The following is a 20,905-nucleotide window of genomic DNA, read 5'->3' on the forward strand; positions in this document are numbered from 1 at the left end:
TAGCATTTGACCTTGCGGGGACCAACAAAATGTCCCCAGTCGGTCAAATGTTTACTTGTTTACTATTCTTGCGGGGACTTCTGGTCCCCACGAGTATAGCTAAACACGTACACACACGCACAAAAACAGGGCGCACACACCCTCTTTTAATCCTTCTGTCACACACAGAGGTGTGTATCAAAGCCAGGACTGTGTCAGAAATAGGGAGCCGCATGGGAGCAATCAGTGTGTGTGTGTGGCAGAGAGAGGGATGCAGAGAGAGCCAGACAGAGTGTGTGTGTGTAGCAGAGAGAGGGATGCAGAGAGAGCCAGACAGAGAGAGTGTGTGTGTGTGGCAGAGAGAGGGATGCAGAGAGAGCCAGACAGAGAGTGTGTGTGTGTGTGGCAGAGAGAGGGATGCAGAGAGAGTGTGTGTGTGTGGCAGAGAGAGGGATGCAGAGAGAGCCAGACAGAGAGAGTGTGTGTGAAATTGGCGTAGACATGTACGGCATGTATGTGTGTGCGTGTTATGACAGTGAAAGAGAATGTGAGAGGGCTCAGTGTGTCTGTGTCGATATAATCAGTGTAGAGTGTGTCTGATACATAAAGCTGTTTAAGGGGGAAATCGGCAGAATTTGAAACGTGCCATTTCCCTTCGGAGAAAAGAGAATTGTCTGTTATCTTGAATGTGTGTGTGTGTGTGTTTTAGATGAAATCTCTCCTCCTTATTCCACAGTGAGGTTTCCCCCTGAAATCCATTTCAGCTGTGTGTCTGTTCCTTTCCTCCGTCCTCCCAGGGTCCTTCACTCCTTCTCAGCACTCCATTAAAGGAAAGGCTCCTCTCTTCCGCCACAGTCAATGTTTCACTCTCTCTATCCTTCCCAGGGATTCTTCTCTCTCTCTCGTCGCTCAATTCACCTCCCATCCCCCCACTTCTTCCATCTCTTCTCGCGCTCTTTCTTTTTTTTAGTGTGCAATTCCTTCTTCAGTCTTTTCTCTCTTTTAAAAAAAAAAACAAAAGTTCCACATTCAGTCGCTCTTTCTCTTTTCCCCCTAGACAGCGACTCCGGTTCCCGCTCTTTCTTTTCATTCTATTTCATTTCATTTGGAACCCGCCCTCGTTGCTTTTCCTTGTGTTCAAAAGCGTTTGAAAAAAACTTTCATAGATGGTTTCTACCTCAACAACTTCCACAAACGAGGTCTAAACTTCAAAACTACAGCATAGTACAAGAACTATAAAAATATACATAGGGGGAGGCCCAGAGGGGGGAGGGAGGCGATGAGAGAGGGAGAGAGGGAGGCGATGAGAGAGGGAGAGAGGGAGGCGATGAGAGAGGGAGAGAGGGAGAGAGGGAGAGAGGGAGAGAGGGAGGCGATGAGAGAGGGAGAGAGGGAGAGAGAAACGACCTTAGTTCGCCAAGGAAAGAAAAACAAAGAGATTCAATTAATTTACAACTCAAAGGGGAAGGAAACAGGGTCAGGTTTCTAAATAGCAAACAAGAAAGCACAGGATAAAAAAGATCTAGCAGTATAACAGAAGTGTTGTTTTACAAGTGGAGGAATCAAAATAAAAAACTATTTAAAAAAACAAGACATCTAGAAATGATTGACTGGATATTCATATATAATCTGTAAGTGTTGCTAGCGATAAAAATAAAAAAAACTCACCTTTTATATTCACTCACTTTTTTGTGTTTTGGTTTTTAAGACAAGTCTAAAGACACGCGAACACACACATTCGCTCGCATGTAGCGTATACACAGATTAACACACACACACACACACACACACACTGTACTAAAGCACACTAACTGCACACACACGTCTGTGCAACAGCAGTGTCAGAATTATTATCCTAGTCTCCCACACACGCACACACACACACACACACACACACACACGTTATTAAAATATACAAGATTCTGAATGTCACTAAGACTCGATTGGTCTGACCGATTGATCACGTGACCCCAGCCCAGCTTTCTGATTGGGTGAGAGTCAGAGGCCCCTGGTCCAATGAGAAACCATACACACACAAACAAACTAGGATCCTATTTGTGAGTTATAACATCAAGGGCCACAGTTAGCCTCAGGGTCCAATCAGGAGGCAGGTAGGTCTGATACAGGACAGGAGCATTAGAGAAATACAGAGATCTCAGGATGTGGTTGGTCAGTGGGTTTCCTAGGGGTCAGAGTCCCAGAAGTCCAAGTTGTGGCGGTACTAGTGTGTGTTCTCTCACACTAGCTTGGTGTGCATGTTCTCACACACTTATCCTCATGGTGTATAGGGAGGGGACTTTTCTCTTCAGCTCTGGTGGGTGGGGGTGGGGGGGGGGGGGGGTTGATTCATGGTGAGAAAAAAAGAAAAGAAGTGGGCCCCAGAGTCTCTTGCCAGTCCTGTCCTCTTTTAAGGGGCCGGTGGGGACTATATACTAAACCCTCCATACTTAGCTTAGTGACACAGTCGAGTGAAGAGTGGTGGGCGTACGGATGGCCTCTTCAGTTAGCTAGATGCACACACCTGTGGCTGGACTGGGGTTGGATAGGGAAGTTCAGATACTGTATAAGGGACTGAAGGTCTTGGTGGTTTTGGAGGGTAAGTCAGTGATGGATTACTGTAGGTAGGTTTTACGTGGTACTGTACTATATAGGACAGGGTATATTGTAGGTGGGCTGTAGGTGGTACTGTACTGTACAGGACAGGGTAAGATGGTAGTTGGTAGTACTGTAGGTTGTCATGGCAACTGCCCTCATACTTTGTAGTAGATGTTTGCTGGACTCTGGGGGGGCATCTCCTGGACGATGTAGACGGGGTGACCGTAGTCCCCGCTCACCTTCTCGTAGTGAGGGCAGTACGCCGAGTCCGAAGCCCGCAGCGGGATGATGATGTCACTGGGTTCCGAGCCGTTGTTGTTACCACCCCCATGGCCGCCGCCGTGCCCGCCGCCATGCCTCTTGGGGCTGGTGAGGGAGGAGAGTGACAGGGGCGGGTGGTGGGACTCTGAGTGCTTGGCGTGTCGCCGCCGGTAACACACCACGCAGATCACCGCGGTGACCAGGAGGAGGAAGGCGGAGCCCCCTGCAGCACCGGCGATGACGGCCACGTTGGAGGGGGGGAGGGGTCCGTTCTCGCCCCCTGCTCCTCCCGAATCCCCGGCGCCATCGCTAGGAACTCTGGGATGGGTGGCGTTACCAGCACCACCTGTAGAATGACACAAAAAAATCTGATTTTTATAACCTTATAAAAGACAAATACAATGTTATGTAACTTTACCTTTAAACAGGTCAACATTCACAAGGCCGCAGGGCCAGATGCATTACCAGGACGTGTACTCAGAGCGTGCGCTGACCAACTGGCAAGTGTCTTCACTGACATTTTCAACCTCTCCCTGTCTGAGTCTGTAATACCTACATGTTTCAAACAGACCACCGTAGTCCCTGTGCCCAAGAACACCAAGGTAACCTGCCTAGATGACTACCAACCCGTAGCACTCACGTCAGTAGCCACAAAGTGCTTTGAAAGGCTGGTCATGGCTCACATCAACACCATCATCCCGGAAAACCCTAGACCCTCTCCAATTTGCATACCGCCCCAACAGATCCAGATGACACAATCTCAATCGTACTCCACACTGCCCTTTACCACCTGGACAAAAGGAACTACAGTTCAGGGTTCAACACCATAGTGCCCACAAAGCTCATCACTAAGCTAAGGACCCTGGAACTAAACACCTCCCTCTGCAACTGGATCCTGGACTTCACATCGATGGGGCTGTAGTGGAGCGGGTCAAGAGTTTCAAGTTCCTTGGTGTCCACATCACCAATAACCTATCATGGTCCAAACACACCAAAAAAGTCATGAAGAGGGCACGGCAATGCCTTTTCCCCCTCAGGAGAAAAAAATTTGGCAAGGGTCTCCAGATCCTCAAAAAGATTTACAGCTGCACCATCGAGAGCATCCTGACCAGTTGCATCACCGCCTGGTATGGCAACTGCCTGGCCTCTGACCGTAAGGCGCTACAGAGTGTAGTGCGAATGGCCCAGTACATCACTGGGGCCAAACTTCCTGCCATCCAGGACCTATATACTAGGCGGTGTCAGAGGAAGGCCCCAAAAGTTGTCAGACTCCAGTCACACAAGTCACCTAAATGTACATATTACCTCGACTAACTTTTAGCTCCGCACGTTGACTCGGTACCGGTACCCCCTGTATATAGTCTCTTTATTGTTATTTTATTGTGTTACTTTTTTATTTATTTTTTACTTAATTTCATTTAGTAAATATTTTCTCAACTCTATTTTCTTAGAACTGCATTATGGGTTAAGGGCTTGTAAAGTAAGCATTTTGCGGTAAGGTCTACAGCTGTTCTACCCGGAGCACGTTGACAAATACAATTTGATTTGATTTAACAGACTTTGACGGGTATACAAGAAATGACACTGTACCTCTCATAGGCAATTCTGAAACCTTAAACCAACATTCTGCCTTGTCTTCTTTAGGGTGCAACCTCTTCTATATACACAGTACATATTACGCGCCAGGAAACATATCTGTACGACACCAAGGTGACTAACCGTCTTCCTGTAGTTACAGTGGCAGAAACATCCCAACAGGAATGGATCTGAGAGGGTTTGGAATGCTCAAGTGCGCCTGTGGAGACCGACTGAGACGCCGTGGCTCTGGCTAGAAGCTACACCCATCCACAGTGAGGGGATCAAGGCGGCACACTTCATCCCTTAAGCCTAACAACGTTGTTTATGTTGCATTGGCGCGTGCCCACATAAAGGAGTCAGAACAGTTGGGTGGTTTGGACGCCATCCTAAACGCCACCCCACTCTCCATTTAGTGCACTGTATAGGGAATAGGGTGCCATATGGCTTTGGTAAAAAGTAGTGCACTTTATAGGGAATAGGGTGCCATATGGCTTTGGTAATAAAAAAAGTAGTGCACTATACAGGGAATCGGGTGCCATTTGGGGCACAATCTGGGTCTCTAAAGCTAGAGACCACACAGTGATGCTGCCTGGTTGGAACCTGGTCCCAATCGCATGGTCCGACCGCATGGCAGGTCATAGCCCAGCAGGTGTTTGTTGGGTTTGGGACCGCCTGCGAGGAATGGTCGTGTTGACCGTGCAAACGTTGGCGGTGGTAGCGGTTAGGGCGGTAATGCGAGGCGCGGTCGTGGGATTGGGTTATTATTATCCTTGGCACATTTCCCCCCTCGTTTTCTCTCCCTCTCTTCCCCGTCTTCCTTCCTCGCTCCGTGGCTCTCCCACTCTCTGGGTTTTTGTGGACATAATGACTTCCCTTGCTCTGTGCCTCCCCCTCCTCACCCCCTACCATGCATGCAGGACTGACTGATTGTCTAGCTGACTGACAAAACACTAATACCAGACGCCAATTCCGCTCTCCGCCTCTCGCGTTCTTCCCTCCATCCCTCTCTCATTCCCTCCGTCCCCCCAACATCTCTCCCTCGCTCCATCTCCTCCTCCTCCTTTCACCAGCTCTGTCTATTATCATCCTTTTCCCTTGTTCTCTCTACCTCCCTTCCATCTCTCACTCCCCACTCTCTCTCTCTCTCTCTCCTATTCAACAGTACTCTCCATACCTCTTGCTTCTCCTCTGTCGGTTTTCGGCTCCTTCAACAGTGAAGCCTTTTCCCTTCCCTTCCTCTCTCCCCCCTCCTTTTTTCTGTCTCCTTTGCTCTCGTGTCTCTCGCCCTCTGCTTTCTTCATCTCTCATCAGTTCTCTCATATCCACTTCACATTAGAGAGTAGAGATGGCCTGTATGGCCATGTCCCAAATGGCACCGTATTCCCTATATAGTGCACTACTTTGGACCAGGCCCCTTAGGACTCTGGTCAGAACGTAGTGCACTTTAATAGGGAATATGGTGCCATTTGGGACAGTCTGTATGTGGTTGGGAGAGACAGAACCAGCCAGCATACAAAGACCAGGTCAACAAGTTCCCTGCCATGAGACAACATCCCTCCCTCCTCTCCTCTATCCTTTCATCGTCCTCTTCTTTCCTCACTCCTCCCCTCCCCTCCTCCCCTTTCCTCTACTCTTCTGTCTTTCCCTGTCCTGTCCTCTCTCCCTCTCCTCTCTCACTACTCAGATTTATCATTCTCCTCTCCTCTCTCTTCTTCTCTTCCTTCTCTCCGCGGACCAACAGAAACCAGGCCGCCCAAACTAATGACAATAATAACTCCTTCAAATGGCGCCCCTGGTCTCCCCCCCCCCCCCCCCCCCCCACCACTCCCTGGGCAGCTATTAGAGCCGTCGTTCCTCGCCTGCGGCACTTAGCTCTGAGGGGAGGAGAAGAGGGGATGGACAGAGAGGGAGAGGGATGAGAGAGATAGAGGGATGGATTTAAATAGAGAGATCCCACAGATGTCGCCGGCTTGTATCCTCCATCTGTCGTTTTCTTTCCGTCCCTCGTTCTCTGTCACTTCTTTCTTTCTTTACTCACTCATTCACTTGCTTTTTTTTGTCATTTCGGACTGGTTGTGGTATACTCTATCCTCCTGGTGGTGTAAGTGTGTAAGCTCCTCCACACCCCTCTTACCTGTATTTCTGGTGTTGGTACGGCCCGCACTTTGGTCTGGTTTGGCAGGTTTCGGGGGCAGTCCATATGGGTCTGAGGGGGAAAAAAACAGGGTGGTACAACGGTCAAGATAACACATCCCATCAACATGAAAACAACCTCAAAACAGGCCCACTGACTACACATAGACTCTGTCTGAGCTATAAAAAAAACAGATCTCTGAGGCCCATTCAATGAAACTAAATATTGATCGTCTTCCAATGTCATTTTCTAAAACAGCTCTCCAACTATATTAAAAAATGGGATACTTGAAGGGTTTCCATTTGTAAAAGTACCACAGTGAATATAAAACTGCAAACAAAACCGTCTCCACACCCTCCCACCTGCCAGACAGGGAACAGCCCCACTGTCATGCTAGGCTGAGGCCCCCAAAAACGGCACCGTATGCCCTTCCTAGTGCACTTCCCTACGGACCCCGATCAAACGTTGTGCACTATAAAGGGAATAGCGTGCCATTTGGGGTGGCCCTAATATCCTCTCGCTGGGGCTATGACAGAGTGCCGTATAGATTTACCGAGAGGGACATAATAGACAGCCCTGTTATGCTGTGAACGCAGAGACTGTACAATGTGTACACACACACACACACACACACACTCTCTCTCTCTCTCTCTATGTGCTGAGCTATAATTCTACACTAACTGACATTTACGGAGGTCCATACACAGTGGCAGGTATTATTGGTTCGACAGGCCCTCTGAAGACAGACAGCCAATCAGAACTTGGCATGAGGGGTGTTTGGATCAATAGGACTGCTGGGGCTTGTGAGTGCTGTGTGCATTTGAGGGTGTGTGTGGGTGTTGTGTGTGTGTGAGAGCTTGTGTGTATTATTATCCTTGTGGGTAATCCTCACAAGTCCCCAGAAGTAAAACAAGGATCATTCTCCCTCGTGGGGACATTTCCTACATCCCCATGAGGAGAAAGGCTATTTTAGGCTACGGGGTTAGAATTAGGGTTAGAATTAAGGTTGGGGGTTATGTTTAGGAGTTGGGGTTAAGGTGAGGGTTAAGGTGAGGGTTAAGGTGAGGGTTAAGGTGAGGGTTAAGGTGAGGGTTAAGGTGAGGGTTAAGGTTAGGGAAAATAGGACCTGTAATGGAAAGCAATTGTAGGTCTCCACAAGGATAGTAAAACATAAAGTGTGTGTGTGTGTGTGTGTGTGTGGGTGTGTGTGTGTGTGTGCGCCTGTGTGTGTTTCAGAGCTGAGCGGCGCTCCAAATCTCATCAGAGATCTCTATGAGGCGGCACACCGTGTGTTTAGATGACAAACAGAGCAGAGGTGACCTTTCAAACCCACAACAGATAACACAGGGAGGGGGGGGGGGGGATAAAGGAGCTATTGGATGGGGAGAAAGAGGATGAATGAGGTAGAAAGAGAGAGAGTGAAGAAGACGGAGACAGGTAGGGAGAGAAAGAGAGGGCGCAAGAAAAATGGGAGACAGACAGAGAGAGGGGCGGGGAGGGCAAGAGAGAAAGGAAGATGAGTAAGAGAGGAGTGAGCAAGAGAGAGAGGGATTAGAAAGGTGAGAGAGGGAGAGGGACATGAAAGGTGAGAGAGAGAGAGAGAGAGGGACATGAAAGGTGAGAGAGAGAGAGGGACATGAAAGGTGGACCTGCAAATTAGTGTGAAACCCAAGAGAACAGAGGTGAGGAGGACGAGAGAGAGGAAGGGAGGGAATCAATGATGGCGGTTTTCATTCAAGCAGCAACGAAAGAAAGAGAGCGGGAGAAAAGAGAGATATAGGGAGTGCTATTCTTCTCCCCTGGGTGGGCTGTGGAGAATGATGGAGACACAGTAGCACCACTTCCCTCTCAGGAGAACAGCTTCCACATCAACACACAGAAAGAATAACTTTCACAACAACACACAGAGAAGGGAGCTTGTACAACAACACACAGAGAGAAGAGTGCTTCCACAACAACACAGAGAGAAGAGAGCTTGTACAACAACACACAGAGAAGAGAGCTTGTACAACAACACACAGAGAGAAGAGAGCTTGTACAACAACACACAGAGAGAAGAGTACTTCCACAACAACACACAGAGAAGAGAGCTTGTACAACAACACACAGAGAAGAGAGCTTTCACAACAACACACAGAGAAGAGAGCTTGTACAACAACACACAGAGAAGAGAGCTTCCACAACACACAGAGAAGAGAGCTTCCGCAACAACACACAGAGAAGAGAGCTTCCACAACAACACACAGAGAAGAGAGCTTTCACAACAACACACATAGAGAAGAGAGCTTTCACAACAACACACATAGAGAAGAGGATTTCACAACAGAGAGAAAGAGCTTGCACATCAACACACAGAAAGAATAACTTTCACAACACACAGAGAGAAGAGAGCTTGCACAACAACACAGATAAAAGGGCTTTCACAACAACACACAGAAAGAAGAGAGCTTTCACAACAACACACAGAAAGAAGGGCTTTCACTACAACACACATACTGAAGAGAGCTTTCACAGCAACACACAGAGAGAAGAGCTTTCACAGCAACACACAGAGAAAAGGGCTTTCACAACAACACACAGAGAGAAGGGCTTTCACTACAACACACATACTGAAGAGAGCTTTCACAGCAACACACAGAGAGAAGAGCTTTCACAGCAACACACAGAGAAAAGGGCTTTCACAACAACACACAGAGAGAAGAGAGCTTTCACAACAACACACAGAAAGAAGGGCTTTCACTACAACACACATACTGAAGAGAGCTTTCACAGCAACACACAGAGAGAAGGGCTTTCACTACAACACACATACTGAAGAGAGCTTTCACAGCAACACACAGAGAGAAGAGCTTTCACAGCAACACACAGAAAGAAGGGCTTTCACTACAACACACATACTGAAGAGAGCTTTCACAGCAACACACAGAGAGAAGAGCTTTCACAGCAACACACAGAGAAAAGGGCTTTCACAACAACACACAGAGAGAAGAGAGCTTTCACAACAACACACAGAAAGAAGAGCTTCCACAACAACACACAGAAAGAAGAGCTTCCACAACAACACACAGAGAAGAGAGCTTCCACAACAACACACAGAGAAGAGAGCTTCCACAACAACACACAGAGAGGAGAGCTTGTACAACAACACACAGAGAAGAGAGCTTCCACAACAACACACATAGAGAAGAGAGCTTTCACAACAACACATAGAGAAGAGGATTTCACAACAACAGAGAGAAAGAGCTTGCACATCAACACACAGAAAGAATAACTTTCACAACAACACACAGAGAGAAGAGAGCTTGCACAATAACACAGATAAAGGGGCTTTCACAACAACACACAGAAAGAAGAGAGCTTTCACAACAACACACAGAAAGAAGGGCTTTCACTACAACACACATACTGAAGAGAGCTTTCACAGCAACACACAGAGAGAAGAGCTTTCACAGCAACACACAGAGAAAAGGGCTTTCACAACAACACACAGAGAGAAGAGAGCTTTCACAACAACACACAGAAAGAAGAGCTTCCACAACAACACACAGATAAGAGGATTTCACAACAACACACAGAGAAGAGAGCTTCCACAACAACACACAGAGAGAAGCACTTTCACAACAACACACAGAGAGAAGCGCTTTCACAACAACACACAGAGAGAATAGCTTTCACAACAACACACAGAGAGAAGAGCTTTCACAACAACACACAGAGAGAATAGCTTTCACAACAACACACAGAGAGAAGAGCTTTCACAACAACACACAGAGAGAAGAGCTTTCACAACAACACACAGAGAAGAGCTTTCACAACAACACACAGAGAGAAGCGCTTTCACAACAACACACATAGAGAAGAGCTTTCACAACAACACACAGAGAGAAGCGCTTTCACAACAACACACATAGAGAAGAGCTTTCACAACAACACACAGAGAGAAGAGCTTTCACAACAACACATAGAGAGAAGAGCTTTCACAACAACACACAGAGAGAAGAGCTTTCACAACAACACACAGAGAAGAGCTTTCACAACAACACACAGAGAGAAGAGCTTTCACAACAACACACAGAGCTGATAACACTGTTGGGGAGGGAGAGAGGATTATATTATGAGGAGCATGGAATGGGGAGTATGTGTGAGTGTCTGTGCATAGAATGGGGTACAGGAATGGCGGATGGAGGGGTGAGGTGTTCAATGAAAATGCCAATGTGAGTAAAACATGTTACAATCAATATTTTTTTGTGTGGCATGTGTGTGTGTGTGTGTGTACGTAGATTTTGGCAGACTACTACTGTATGTACAGTGGGGCAAAAAAGCATTTAGTCAGCCACCAATTGTGCAAGTTCTCCCACTTAAAAAGATGAGAGGCCTGTGTTTTCATCATAGGTACACTTCATGACAGATAAAATGAGAAAATAAATCCAGAAAATCACATTGTAGGATTTTTAATTCAATAATTTGCAAATTATGGTGAAAAATAAGTATTTGGTCACCTACAAACAAGCAAGATTTCTGGCTCTCACAGACCTGTAACTTCTTCTTTAAGAGGCTCCTCAGTGGGAGAACTTGCACAATTGGTGGCTGACTAAATACTTTTTTGCCCCATTGTATTTGTGTGTTTGCAGTCAAAATATGTGTATGTAAGAGAAAACGTGTGACTTCCATCTAAAACATTGACCCCTCCAGCAGCAGTCATTTGCAGGATCAGTGGTGTTTAACACCAGTGACCGTTTACTCTACTGTATACATACAAAATTATTAGCAGAGTCATTGGTGTTTAACACCATAGAGACTGTTTACTCTACTGTATACATACAAAGTCATTAGCAGAGTCATTGGTGTTTAACACCATAGAGACTGTTTACTCTACTGTATACATACAAAGTCATTAGCAGAGTCATTGGTGTTTAACACCATAGAGACTGTTTACTCTACTGTATACATACAAAGTCATTATCAGGGTCAGTGGTGTTTAAGCCCAGAATGAGCAGCCTACTCCTTACTGTATGTCTGGGCATAGACAGCCAGTAGCAGAGAGTCGTGGTGTTTAGTGTGTTAGTGAGTGAAGTCAACAGGGCTCATTAGAGCCATGTGATCCTGGCTGCTCCTTTCCTCCAGCTCGCTGCCTCTAATCAACACTAATACACTTAGAGTACACTGTCAGTGTGTGTGAGAGTGAGAGTGAGAGTGAGAGTGAGAGAGAGAGAGAGAGAGAGAGAGAATGATGAATGAGTGTTTATTTCAGGTGTGTCTCAGTACTCACTCTGTCCCACTTTGAGGATCACCTTCATGCCCTGCGTGGCACACACTCCTCCCCTCATACTCTCCAGGCCCTGGCGCGTCCCATCTGACGTGGCTGAAGGGGGAAACACAGAACAACTTATCAGGCTGACTGTCTAACACACACACACACGAAACTCACCCTCACGGGTGAAACACACACAAACTCACACACACTCCCTTTCACAATGCCTCCCATTCTACCAAGCCAGTGGATGAGTGACATTTGCAGGCGTGGTGATTAAACTCGCACACAGAAGCTGTGAAATGTCACAGTCCTTCAAGATGTGAGGCTTTTAATGAGTCCTAATGTCTCATTTAGTGCCTAGCGACTGAGCTCTGTGGACTCAATGACTAACACATGAATTAACTCCAATAAACTGCCCTTGATATAGAAGTCCACTTTTGACTGGACAAACACGCTGGAGAAGAGAGATAAAGTATTATTATTATTGAGGAGACAATGATTATCTCATTGAGAATTCAGGATTCATTATACAATTATAAAAGAGAGAAAGAGAAATTTGCTCCTGTGTAATTAAACAGTATCATGTTACGATTTAGCCGATGCTTTTATCCAAAGGGACGTGTAGCTTAGCGCATTTAGTAAATTGGGTCCATGAGGGATTCGAACCCATATACCCAGGTGTTGCAAGCACCATGCTCTTATCCATGCCATCTTAGCTACCAGAGCTAGGGCATGCACAATATAAATCGGTGAGAGTATCGGAATCGGCCGATATTAGCTCAAAAATGGCAACATGGGCATCGGCCCGATGTCTAGTTTAACGCCGATGTGCATACCTATATAGCGTAGGTAGATGACGTGCATACGTATATAACGTAGGTAGATGACGTGCATACCTATATAACGTAGGTAGATGACGTGCATACGTATATAACGTAGGTAGATGACGTGCATACCTATATAACGTAGGTAGATGACGTGCATACCTATATAACGTAGGTAGATGACGTGCATACCTATATAACATAGGCACATGACGTAAGGACGCCACGGAAAATACAGCGCTACACAGAACAACATCAGAAAAATACTAAGCACTACACTTCCAACAACTAAACAAGTTCCAGTCGAGCAGTCATTTGAGAGAGAAAGAACATTTCGGGGAGACAACTCAAAAAAGGCGAAATCCATTTAACAAAATCCATTGATAGCGAAATCCATTGATAATGGAATTCATTGCCCTTGACAATCAACCGTTCTCTGTCGTGGATGATGTTGGCTTTCGCAGACTGGTCGAGCACCGGTACACACCACCAAGTAGGCGCTATTTTTCAGATGTTGCCCTACCGGAGTTACACACTATTGTTGTTGAAACATCCGTGAGCTACTTGCATCACTGCTATTAGCTTCACGACTGACATTTGGACCAGCGATGTCAGCCCCATGAGCATGCCGAGTCTGACAGCACAGTGGGTCGATTTCCTACTGAGGAAAGCAGCATTGCGTGCTGAAGAATGTGCTGGTTCTCATACCACTGCTGCCATTTCAATGGCATATGAGAACATGTTTGAAAGACAATCCTAGCGCCATTCGAAGAACTGACTGGAGAAATAAGCTCATCAACTGCGTCTGCAGCAGACGTGATACCCTCTGTCATGGCATTGAAACTCCTGCTCAACAAAACTGCTGACACGGACCGTGGGGTTAAAACTTGAAAAAGTCCTCTACTAGAGGCTGTGAACAAGCCATTCGGTGTTATTCTCTCGGAGGCTCTTTACTGTGTCGCCACCATGCTCGATGCTAGATACAAGGACCGCTACTTCGACGCAGACAAGAAACAGGGTTTACGTGAAATGTTACATACACAGCTGGACACGATGGAAACGGACACGGCGACAGCGCCCACCGAGGAAGAGAGGCCACGGACAGACGGAGCTGAAACTTCACTGCTTGACATGTAATGATGAAATCCTGGTTGAGACTGAAACGACTGAACAACGAAACAGCACAGCAAGCAAGTGAAAGAAATAGGTTTTGATCATGTTTTACTATGTAAATGCCAACAAAATTACTTTTTGGTCAGTGTGGTGTGTGATTTGTGTGTAACCTTTATTTAACTAGTAGGCATGTCAGTTAAGAACAAATTCTTATTTACAATGACGGCCTACCCCGGCCAAACCTGGACGACGCTGGGCCAATTGTGTGCTTCCCTATGGGACTCCCAAACATGGCTGGATGCAATACAGCCTGGATTCGAACCAGGGGACTGTAATGACGCATCTTGCACTGAGATGCAGTGCCTTAGACTGCTGCGTCCGTGTATGTGTGTGTGTGTGTGTGTGTGTGTGTGAACTACTTAACTGTACTAGAATGCTTAAAAGGCTATTTCTACTACTCCCCATGTAGTCTATAGGCTGAGGCTCGTTGACTGAGAGGAGAGAGGGATGTGCTTCTACACCTGCATTGCTTGCTGTTTGGGGTTTTAGGCTGGGTTTCTGTAGAGCACTTTGTGACATCGGCTAATGTAAATAGGGCTTTATAAATACATTTGACTGAAATTTGATTGATGAGAACGGATGAGTGCAATTTCTGAGAAACACAGAAAACGCTCTCTCTACCTCTCTCCTCCCTCTCTTTCAGTTCACGCCTCAAGACCTTTCCCTCAAAAATACATCCGGCCTCTTATTTGTCTCTCCCTTTGACTTGAGGCTACAGATTAAGGTGTTGGCGAGGAGAGAGGGAGCGGGGGAGAAAGAGAGAGAGGTGTGAAAGAAGAGAGCCTTAGTCATCTCACCTCTCCATCTTCCTGCCAGCCTGTTAGTGTTGGAAAGTGTGAAAGGAGGCGAGAGGAGAGAGGGATCTGCAGAGGACAAGGACATTAATATGGAGGAATGGATAGAAACACCAAGAGGAGAAAGGAGAGATGCTTGAGAGGAAGAAGAGAGAAGATGACGGGAGGCAAAAAGGACAGTGCTGGAGGTTTTTAAAAAAGGACTGAAAGGCTGGCAAAGGACAGAGTGAAAGAGAAGATGAGAGAATAAGAAGAACAGGGAGGCGAGAGAACACGAGGAGGAGGGAGGATAGAGACTGATCGTTTATGACAAGCTGTTGTTGACATGACTGAGACAGCAGACTATGAGAAGTGATGGAAAGAATGAGAGAACGAGAGAGAGAGAACGAGAGAGAGAGAGAACGAGAGAGGGAGAGAGAGAGGGGAGAGAGAGAGGGGGAGAGAGGGAGAGAGAGAGAGGGAGAGAGAGAGAGGGGGGAGAGAGAACGAGAGGGAGAGAACAAGAGAGGGAGAGAGAGAGGGAGAGAGAGAGGGAGAGGGAGAGAGAGGGAGAGAGAGGGGGAGAGAGAGAATGAGAGAGGGAGGGAGAGAGGGGAGAGAGAGAGAGAGAGAGAACGAGAGAGAGAATGAGAGAGGGAGGGAGAGAGGGGAGAGAGAGAGAGAGAGAGAGAGAGAGAGAGAAAGAGAGAGAGAGAGAATGAGAGAGGGAGAGAGAGAGAGAGAGAGAGAGAGAGAGAGAGAATGAGAGAGGGAGGGAGAGGGGAGAGAGAGAGAGAGAGAGAGAGAGAGAGAGAGAGAGAGAGAGAGAGAGAGAGAGAGAGAGAGAGAGAGAGAGAGAGAGAGAGAGAGAGAGAGCGAGAGAGAGCGAGAGAGAGCGAGAGAGAGAGAGGGAGAGAGAGACTACTTTAAGCTGTTGCCACAAAAAAAAGGTGGTAACGGAGAGAAAAGAGAAAATAAGAGGGATAATGCAAGTAGTTGTTAGTTTTAACCACATAACTTTGGAACAGAGAGAAAGAGCCAGAAGAAAATAAGGAATGTGACGATGGGGTTGTGGGGGGAGTAGAGGAGTGGATAGAGAGTAACTTGGGATGAGCCGAGAGGAAAGACCGAAAACAGCGACAGGGGAGGGAGGGAGGGGGAAGGAAGGAGGGAGGGATGCGTAATTGAGACGATGATCAGCAGTGATAGGGGGGTGTAGAACAGTCGAGGACGACGGGGGAGTGTCGCCTCGCCACCCTCTTCCTCCCACCAAACAAAGAAGGGAGCGAAAGACTGAAAAACGTAATTCATGAAATAACACCGCAGTCATCCTCAATCAGCCCACACAGTCTGCACCAGAGTAGGGCTTCAGACAAGTGTGTAGTGTGAGTGGGTGTCTGTGAGTGTGCAGGTCTGTCTCCCTGTGTGTGTGTGTGTGTATACAGTCCTTCTTCAACTAGACCAGACCAGCTACTGAAGTCAGTCTCCAGAGTGAACAGTAAAAAACTGGCCTGGGTTGACCAGGCTGCGTCTCAACCATGGCCCTATTCCCGACGTAGCGAATACACAGTCTGCATGTGGAGCTGTCACCCACTCGGGGACTTGAAGGAGAAGCACGTTGTCAGATGGCAGATAGATTAAAGTAACAGGGGATGAGAGAGACGAGGTGCGGAGCGAAAGAGCAGATTAAACGACACACACACACAAAAGAAAACAAACAAACAAACCGAGGGAACAAAGACGAGGGATCGGAGCGAGAGCGAGCGTGTTGCCTGTGTAGAAGTGTGTGTGTGTGTCTCTCGTCTCTCCCACGCTCGCCGCTGGTGTGTGTGATACCGTATCTGTGACACACTCTTGTTGTCTAAAGTTATGAACATGATATCACACACACACACACACACACACAAAATAATGGAAATGTGAGTGGGTGTTTGGCCCCTGGGATACACATTACTAACATCCGTTAACGCTGTAGCGATGGGGTGTGTGTGTGTGAATGTGTGTCGTGTTGTCTTCCGTCTGTACAAATAAACATGAAACGTCTGGCATCCCAAACACCGGAGTTCTGCTCTTAGCTCCAGTTGGTTGGTCTCTAGACCACATTTCCAGAACACGATGGAACAAAGCCTGTCGCACACGCGCTGATGATGACAAAAGCTGTGTGTGTGTGTGCGCACCATGTGTATTCTGACACGACGTCCTGAGAATAATTCAACCCACAAAGCGACTTCACTATTAGTGAGTACTGCACCTTTTTTTCCCTTCTGAGATAGGAACAAAAGTTGGTCAGTCAAAAGACCAGGGGGAGGGAATTTACAGTCGCATTCCTGTGCTAACTCTGAAGTCCTCCTTCTCCAGAGAGATATGGTATATCTACATGTCATCCAGAGGATGAAGCTTTAACTATATGTTCCCCTCCCTGGACACACACACACACACACACACCCTTGAGAAAGAGTTATGTTAGGGACTCACACCGTCTCTCCCGGCCAACTCCTTCAAATCTTGGATCATACTTCATATTTCCTGTAACTGTAGAACCCTTCATAACTCACATAGAACACTTCTAGAACCTTTGCATGACACATTAACGAAGCCATCACAACCCATTACCTTTCCCTGACAGCTGGACACATTAAGCTGTGTACTCAAACCAAAAATAGCTATTATATACTGCATGTATTTCAGCCCTGAAAAGGGTATTATTTTGATCCATAACCTAAGCCAAGACCTTACTGCGTCGTTCTTTCGTTGTATGCATTCCACCAAGCTCGAAAATATAGAAATACACACTGACTACTAGTGCCAACATGGCCTGAGGTTTTCCTAAGCTGTTTTCAATGGAGAAGATTGAGAAAATGGGTTTTTTCCATCATAAAACCCCCGGGAGAATGTTTACTGGGTTGAAGTACCAAAGTGTGTGTGTGTTTATGTCTGTATGTGTGTGTGTGTGTTTGAGTCGGAGGTACCTAAATGGATACCGACTAGTCTGCTGTTAGTACATCTAAGGACAAGACCTGTGTACGTTGCAGAAATGTTATTTTACACTAAATGTATACGTGTGAATGTGGAAACCTTACTGGCCATGTTGGCACTATGTGTGTATGACGTGACATAGTGTGTGAGTTGGAATGGGTCTCAGTCAGTGTACAAAATCATGGCCACATGCTAGAGCATAATGTTGGACACACACACACACACACACACAGGGCCGGGACGCCACCAGTATCGCCTTACTCGTTAGTATCGTGGGAAGGAAACAAAACAGCACTAATGTTGGAAACAAACATCATCATGTTGTTATCCAGAGTCATGTTTTATTTATATTCCAAGACAGAGCACAATCTTTTACATTCAGCGTGTTTTTAAAGGAAGAAAGAGAGAGGTCTGCTATGTGTTTCCATTTATGCCATGGAGAAAATACTGAGATACTGGTTTCGTCATAGCCCTAACACACACACACACACAGGATTTACACTATCTCTACTATTACTAGACACACACACACAAGAGATACACTATCTCTACTATTACTAGACACACACACACACACAGGAGATACACTATCTCTACTATTACTAGACACACACACACACACAAGAGATACACTATCTCTACTATTACTAGACACACACACACAGGAGATACACTATCTCTACTATTACTAGACACACACACACACACAGGAGATACACTATCTCTACTATTACTAGACACACACACACAGGAGATACACTATCTCTACTATTACTAGACACACACACACAAGAGATACACTATCTCTACAATTACTTGACACACACACACACACACACACACACAGGAGATACAATATCTCTACTATTACTAGACACACACACACCCCTGTGCTGGTGTGTCAGGGGGAATGATCTCAGCATCTCTGCTTGCCTTGTGTGTGGTTGACCTCCCCTGTGCTGGTGTGTCAGGGGGAATGATCTCAGTATCTCTAGATGCCTTGTGTGTGGTTGACCTCCCCTGTGCTGGTGTGTCAGGGGGAATGATCTCAGTATCTCTGCGTGCCTTGTGTGTGGTTGACCTCCCCTGTGCTGGTGTATCAGGGGGAATGATCTCAGTATTTCTGCTTGCCTTGTGTGTGGTTGACCTCCCCTGTGCTGGTGTGTCAGGGGGAATGATCTCAGTATCTCTGCTTGCCTTGTGTGTGGTTGACCTCCCCTGTGCTGGTGTGTCAGGGGGAATGATCTCAGTATCTCTGCTTGCCTTGTGTGTGGTTGACCTCCCCTGTGCTGGTATGTCAGGGGGAATGATCTCAGTATCTCTGCTTGCCTTGTGTGTGGTTGACCTCCCCTGTGCTCGATGACATTTTAATTCTCAGCAGTTATTCACTTTCCATCTATCGGACTCGCTCACCATCACACCCCCCCCTCCCCCCCCCCGTGTCTCCCCCCTCTCTCTGTGCTAGGGGGTGGGAAGCATGGAAACACCAACACACACACTTAGTAGAGGCCCCGGCTCTACTGAGGAGGACTGATGTCGGGCATGCACCTGATCTTTGCCATGTACCGCGTGTTTTTAAAGGAAGAAAGAGATGGTCTGCTATGTGTTTCCATTTATGCCATGGAGAAAATACTGAGATACTGGCTATCGTCATAGCCCTAACACACACACACACACACACAGGTGATACACTATCTCTACTATTACTAGACACACACACACGCGCGCGCGCACACACACCTTCGAACTGCATTGTAGCCACGCCTACCTCCATTCTTCTAAAGCACGGTCTGATTGGAAGTGGCAGATGTTCTGTGAGTCTACAGCAGTGATGTGTCTACCATGCATTATATTGGCTGTCAGTGGAGAGAGATATAGGGGAAATTGCTATTGTAATGCGAATCCTAATTATATTGTAACCCTGCATCCAAACAGACTGCTTTCATACACAGAATACAGAGTTGAGCATGCCAATTCTTCATTTTGTTTGACAGTGGAGTGTCAATTAGAAAGGTTCTGCGGATAATGTGTTGGATGTTATTCAATGCCTGGCTGAATGAGCCAGAGGGGGGGGGGGTGTGTGTGTGTGTGTGTGTGTGTGTGTGTGTGTGTGTGTGTGTGTGTGTGTGTGTGTGTGTGTATCTGATGTGTGTGTGTGTGTGTGTGTGTGTGTGATGTGTAATCCTGGTTGCTACATCGGTTATTAATCTTTAACCTCTATAACAGTAATACTGTTTGACATCCCAGTCAGACACCTCCAGTCAGACACCCCAGTCAGACACCCCCAGTCAGACACCCCCAGTCAGACACCCCAGTCAGTTACCCCCAGTCAGACACCCCAGTCAGACACCCCAGTCAGACACCCCCAGTCAGACATCCCAGTCAGTTACCCCCAGTCAGACACCCCAGTCAGACACCCCCAGTCAGACACCCCAGTCAGACACCCCAGTCAGTTACCCCCAGTCAGACATCCCAGTCAGTTACCCCCAGTCAGACACCCCCAGTCAGACACCCCCAGTCAGACACCCCCAGTCAGACACCCCCAGTCAGACACCCCCAGTCAGACATCCCAGTCAGACACCCCCAGTCAGACACCCCCAGTCAGTCAGCGATGGAGAGAGAGAGAGAGAAAGAGAGTTGAAGAGAGAGAGCGAGCAAGAGAGACCAAAAGAAAGAGACAAACAGACAGAAAAAGAAGAGGCAAAAAGACAGACCGGCAGAGAAATAAAGAAAGAAAGCAACAAGTAGACAGGGAGCGGGGGAGAGGGGACAAAAAAGGACTGTGAGCCAACATGAGCAATAAGAGCTGAGAGGAGAGACAACATGAGCAATAAGAGCTGAGAGGATCGAGGAGAGACAACATGAGCAATAAGAGCTGAGAGGATCGAGGAGAGACAACATGAGCAATAAGAGCTGAGAGGATCGAGGAGAGACAACATGAGCAATAAGAGCTGAGAGGATCGAGGAGAGACAACATGAGCAATAAGAGCTGAGAGGATCGAGGAGAGACAACATGAACAATAAGAGCTGAGAGGATCGAGGAGAGACAACATGAACAATAAGAGCTGAGAGGATCGAGGAGACACAACATGAGCAATAAGAGCTGAGAGGATCGAGGAGAGACAACATGAGCAATAAGAGCTGAGAGGATCGAGGAGAGACAACATGAGCAATAAGAGCTGAGAGGATCGAGGAGAGACAACATGAGCAATAAGAGCTGAGAGGATCGAGGAGAGACAACATGAGCAATAAGAGCTGAGAGGATCGAGGAGAGACAACATGAGCAATAAGAGCTGAGAGGATCGAGGAGAGACAACATGAGCAATAAGAGCTGAGAGGATCGAGGAGAGACAACATG

The 20,905-nt window shown here is 47.0% G+C and overlaps 1 protein-coding gene across 1 annotated transcript; it reads right to left on the minus strand.

Moving 5' to 3' along the window:
* Positions 1-1,302: 1,302 nt before the first annotated feature.
* LOC110500514 (ephrin-B2) lies at positions 1,303-12,513 on the minus strand. Its single transcript, XM_036958318.1, has 3 exons — positions 11,817-12,513; positions 6,548-6,619; positions 1,303-3,181 (listed from the first exon to the last, which is right to left on the minus strand). Exons 1-3 carry the CDS (start codon positions 11,872-11,874, stop codon positions 2,730-2,732), a joined length of 582 nt encoding a protein of 193 aa, XP_036814213.1. The 5' UTR covers positions 11,875-12,513; the 3' UTR covers positions 1,303-2,729.
* Positions 12,514-20,905: the final 8,392 nt, after the last annotated feature.

This window comes from Oncorhynchus mykiss, chromosome 21 (genome assembly GCF_013265735.2).
Source record: "Oncorhynchus mykiss isolate Arlee chromosome 21, USDA_OmykA_1.1, whole genome shotgun sequence".
In the NCBI taxonomy this organism is placed as follows: domain Eukaryota; kingdom Metazoa; phylum Chordata; class Actinopteri; order Salmoniformes; family Salmonidae; genus Oncorhynchus; species Oncorhynchus mykiss.

Bases quoted from the DNA above. Each gene is read 5' to 3' on its own strand.
- LOC110500514 (XM_036958318.1), bottom strand. From the start codon at position 11,874: ATGAGGGGAGGAGTGTGTGCCACGCAGGGCATGAAGGTGATCCTCAAA. The intron at 6,620-11,816 runs GTGAGTACTGAG...TTTCCCCCTCAG, and splicing joins GATCCTCAAAGTGGGACAGA to ACCCATATGGACTGCCCCCG. The intron at 3,182-6,547 runs GTAAGAGGGGTG...GTCATTCTACAG, and splicing joins TACCAACACCAGAAATACAG to GTGGTGCTGGTAACGCCACC.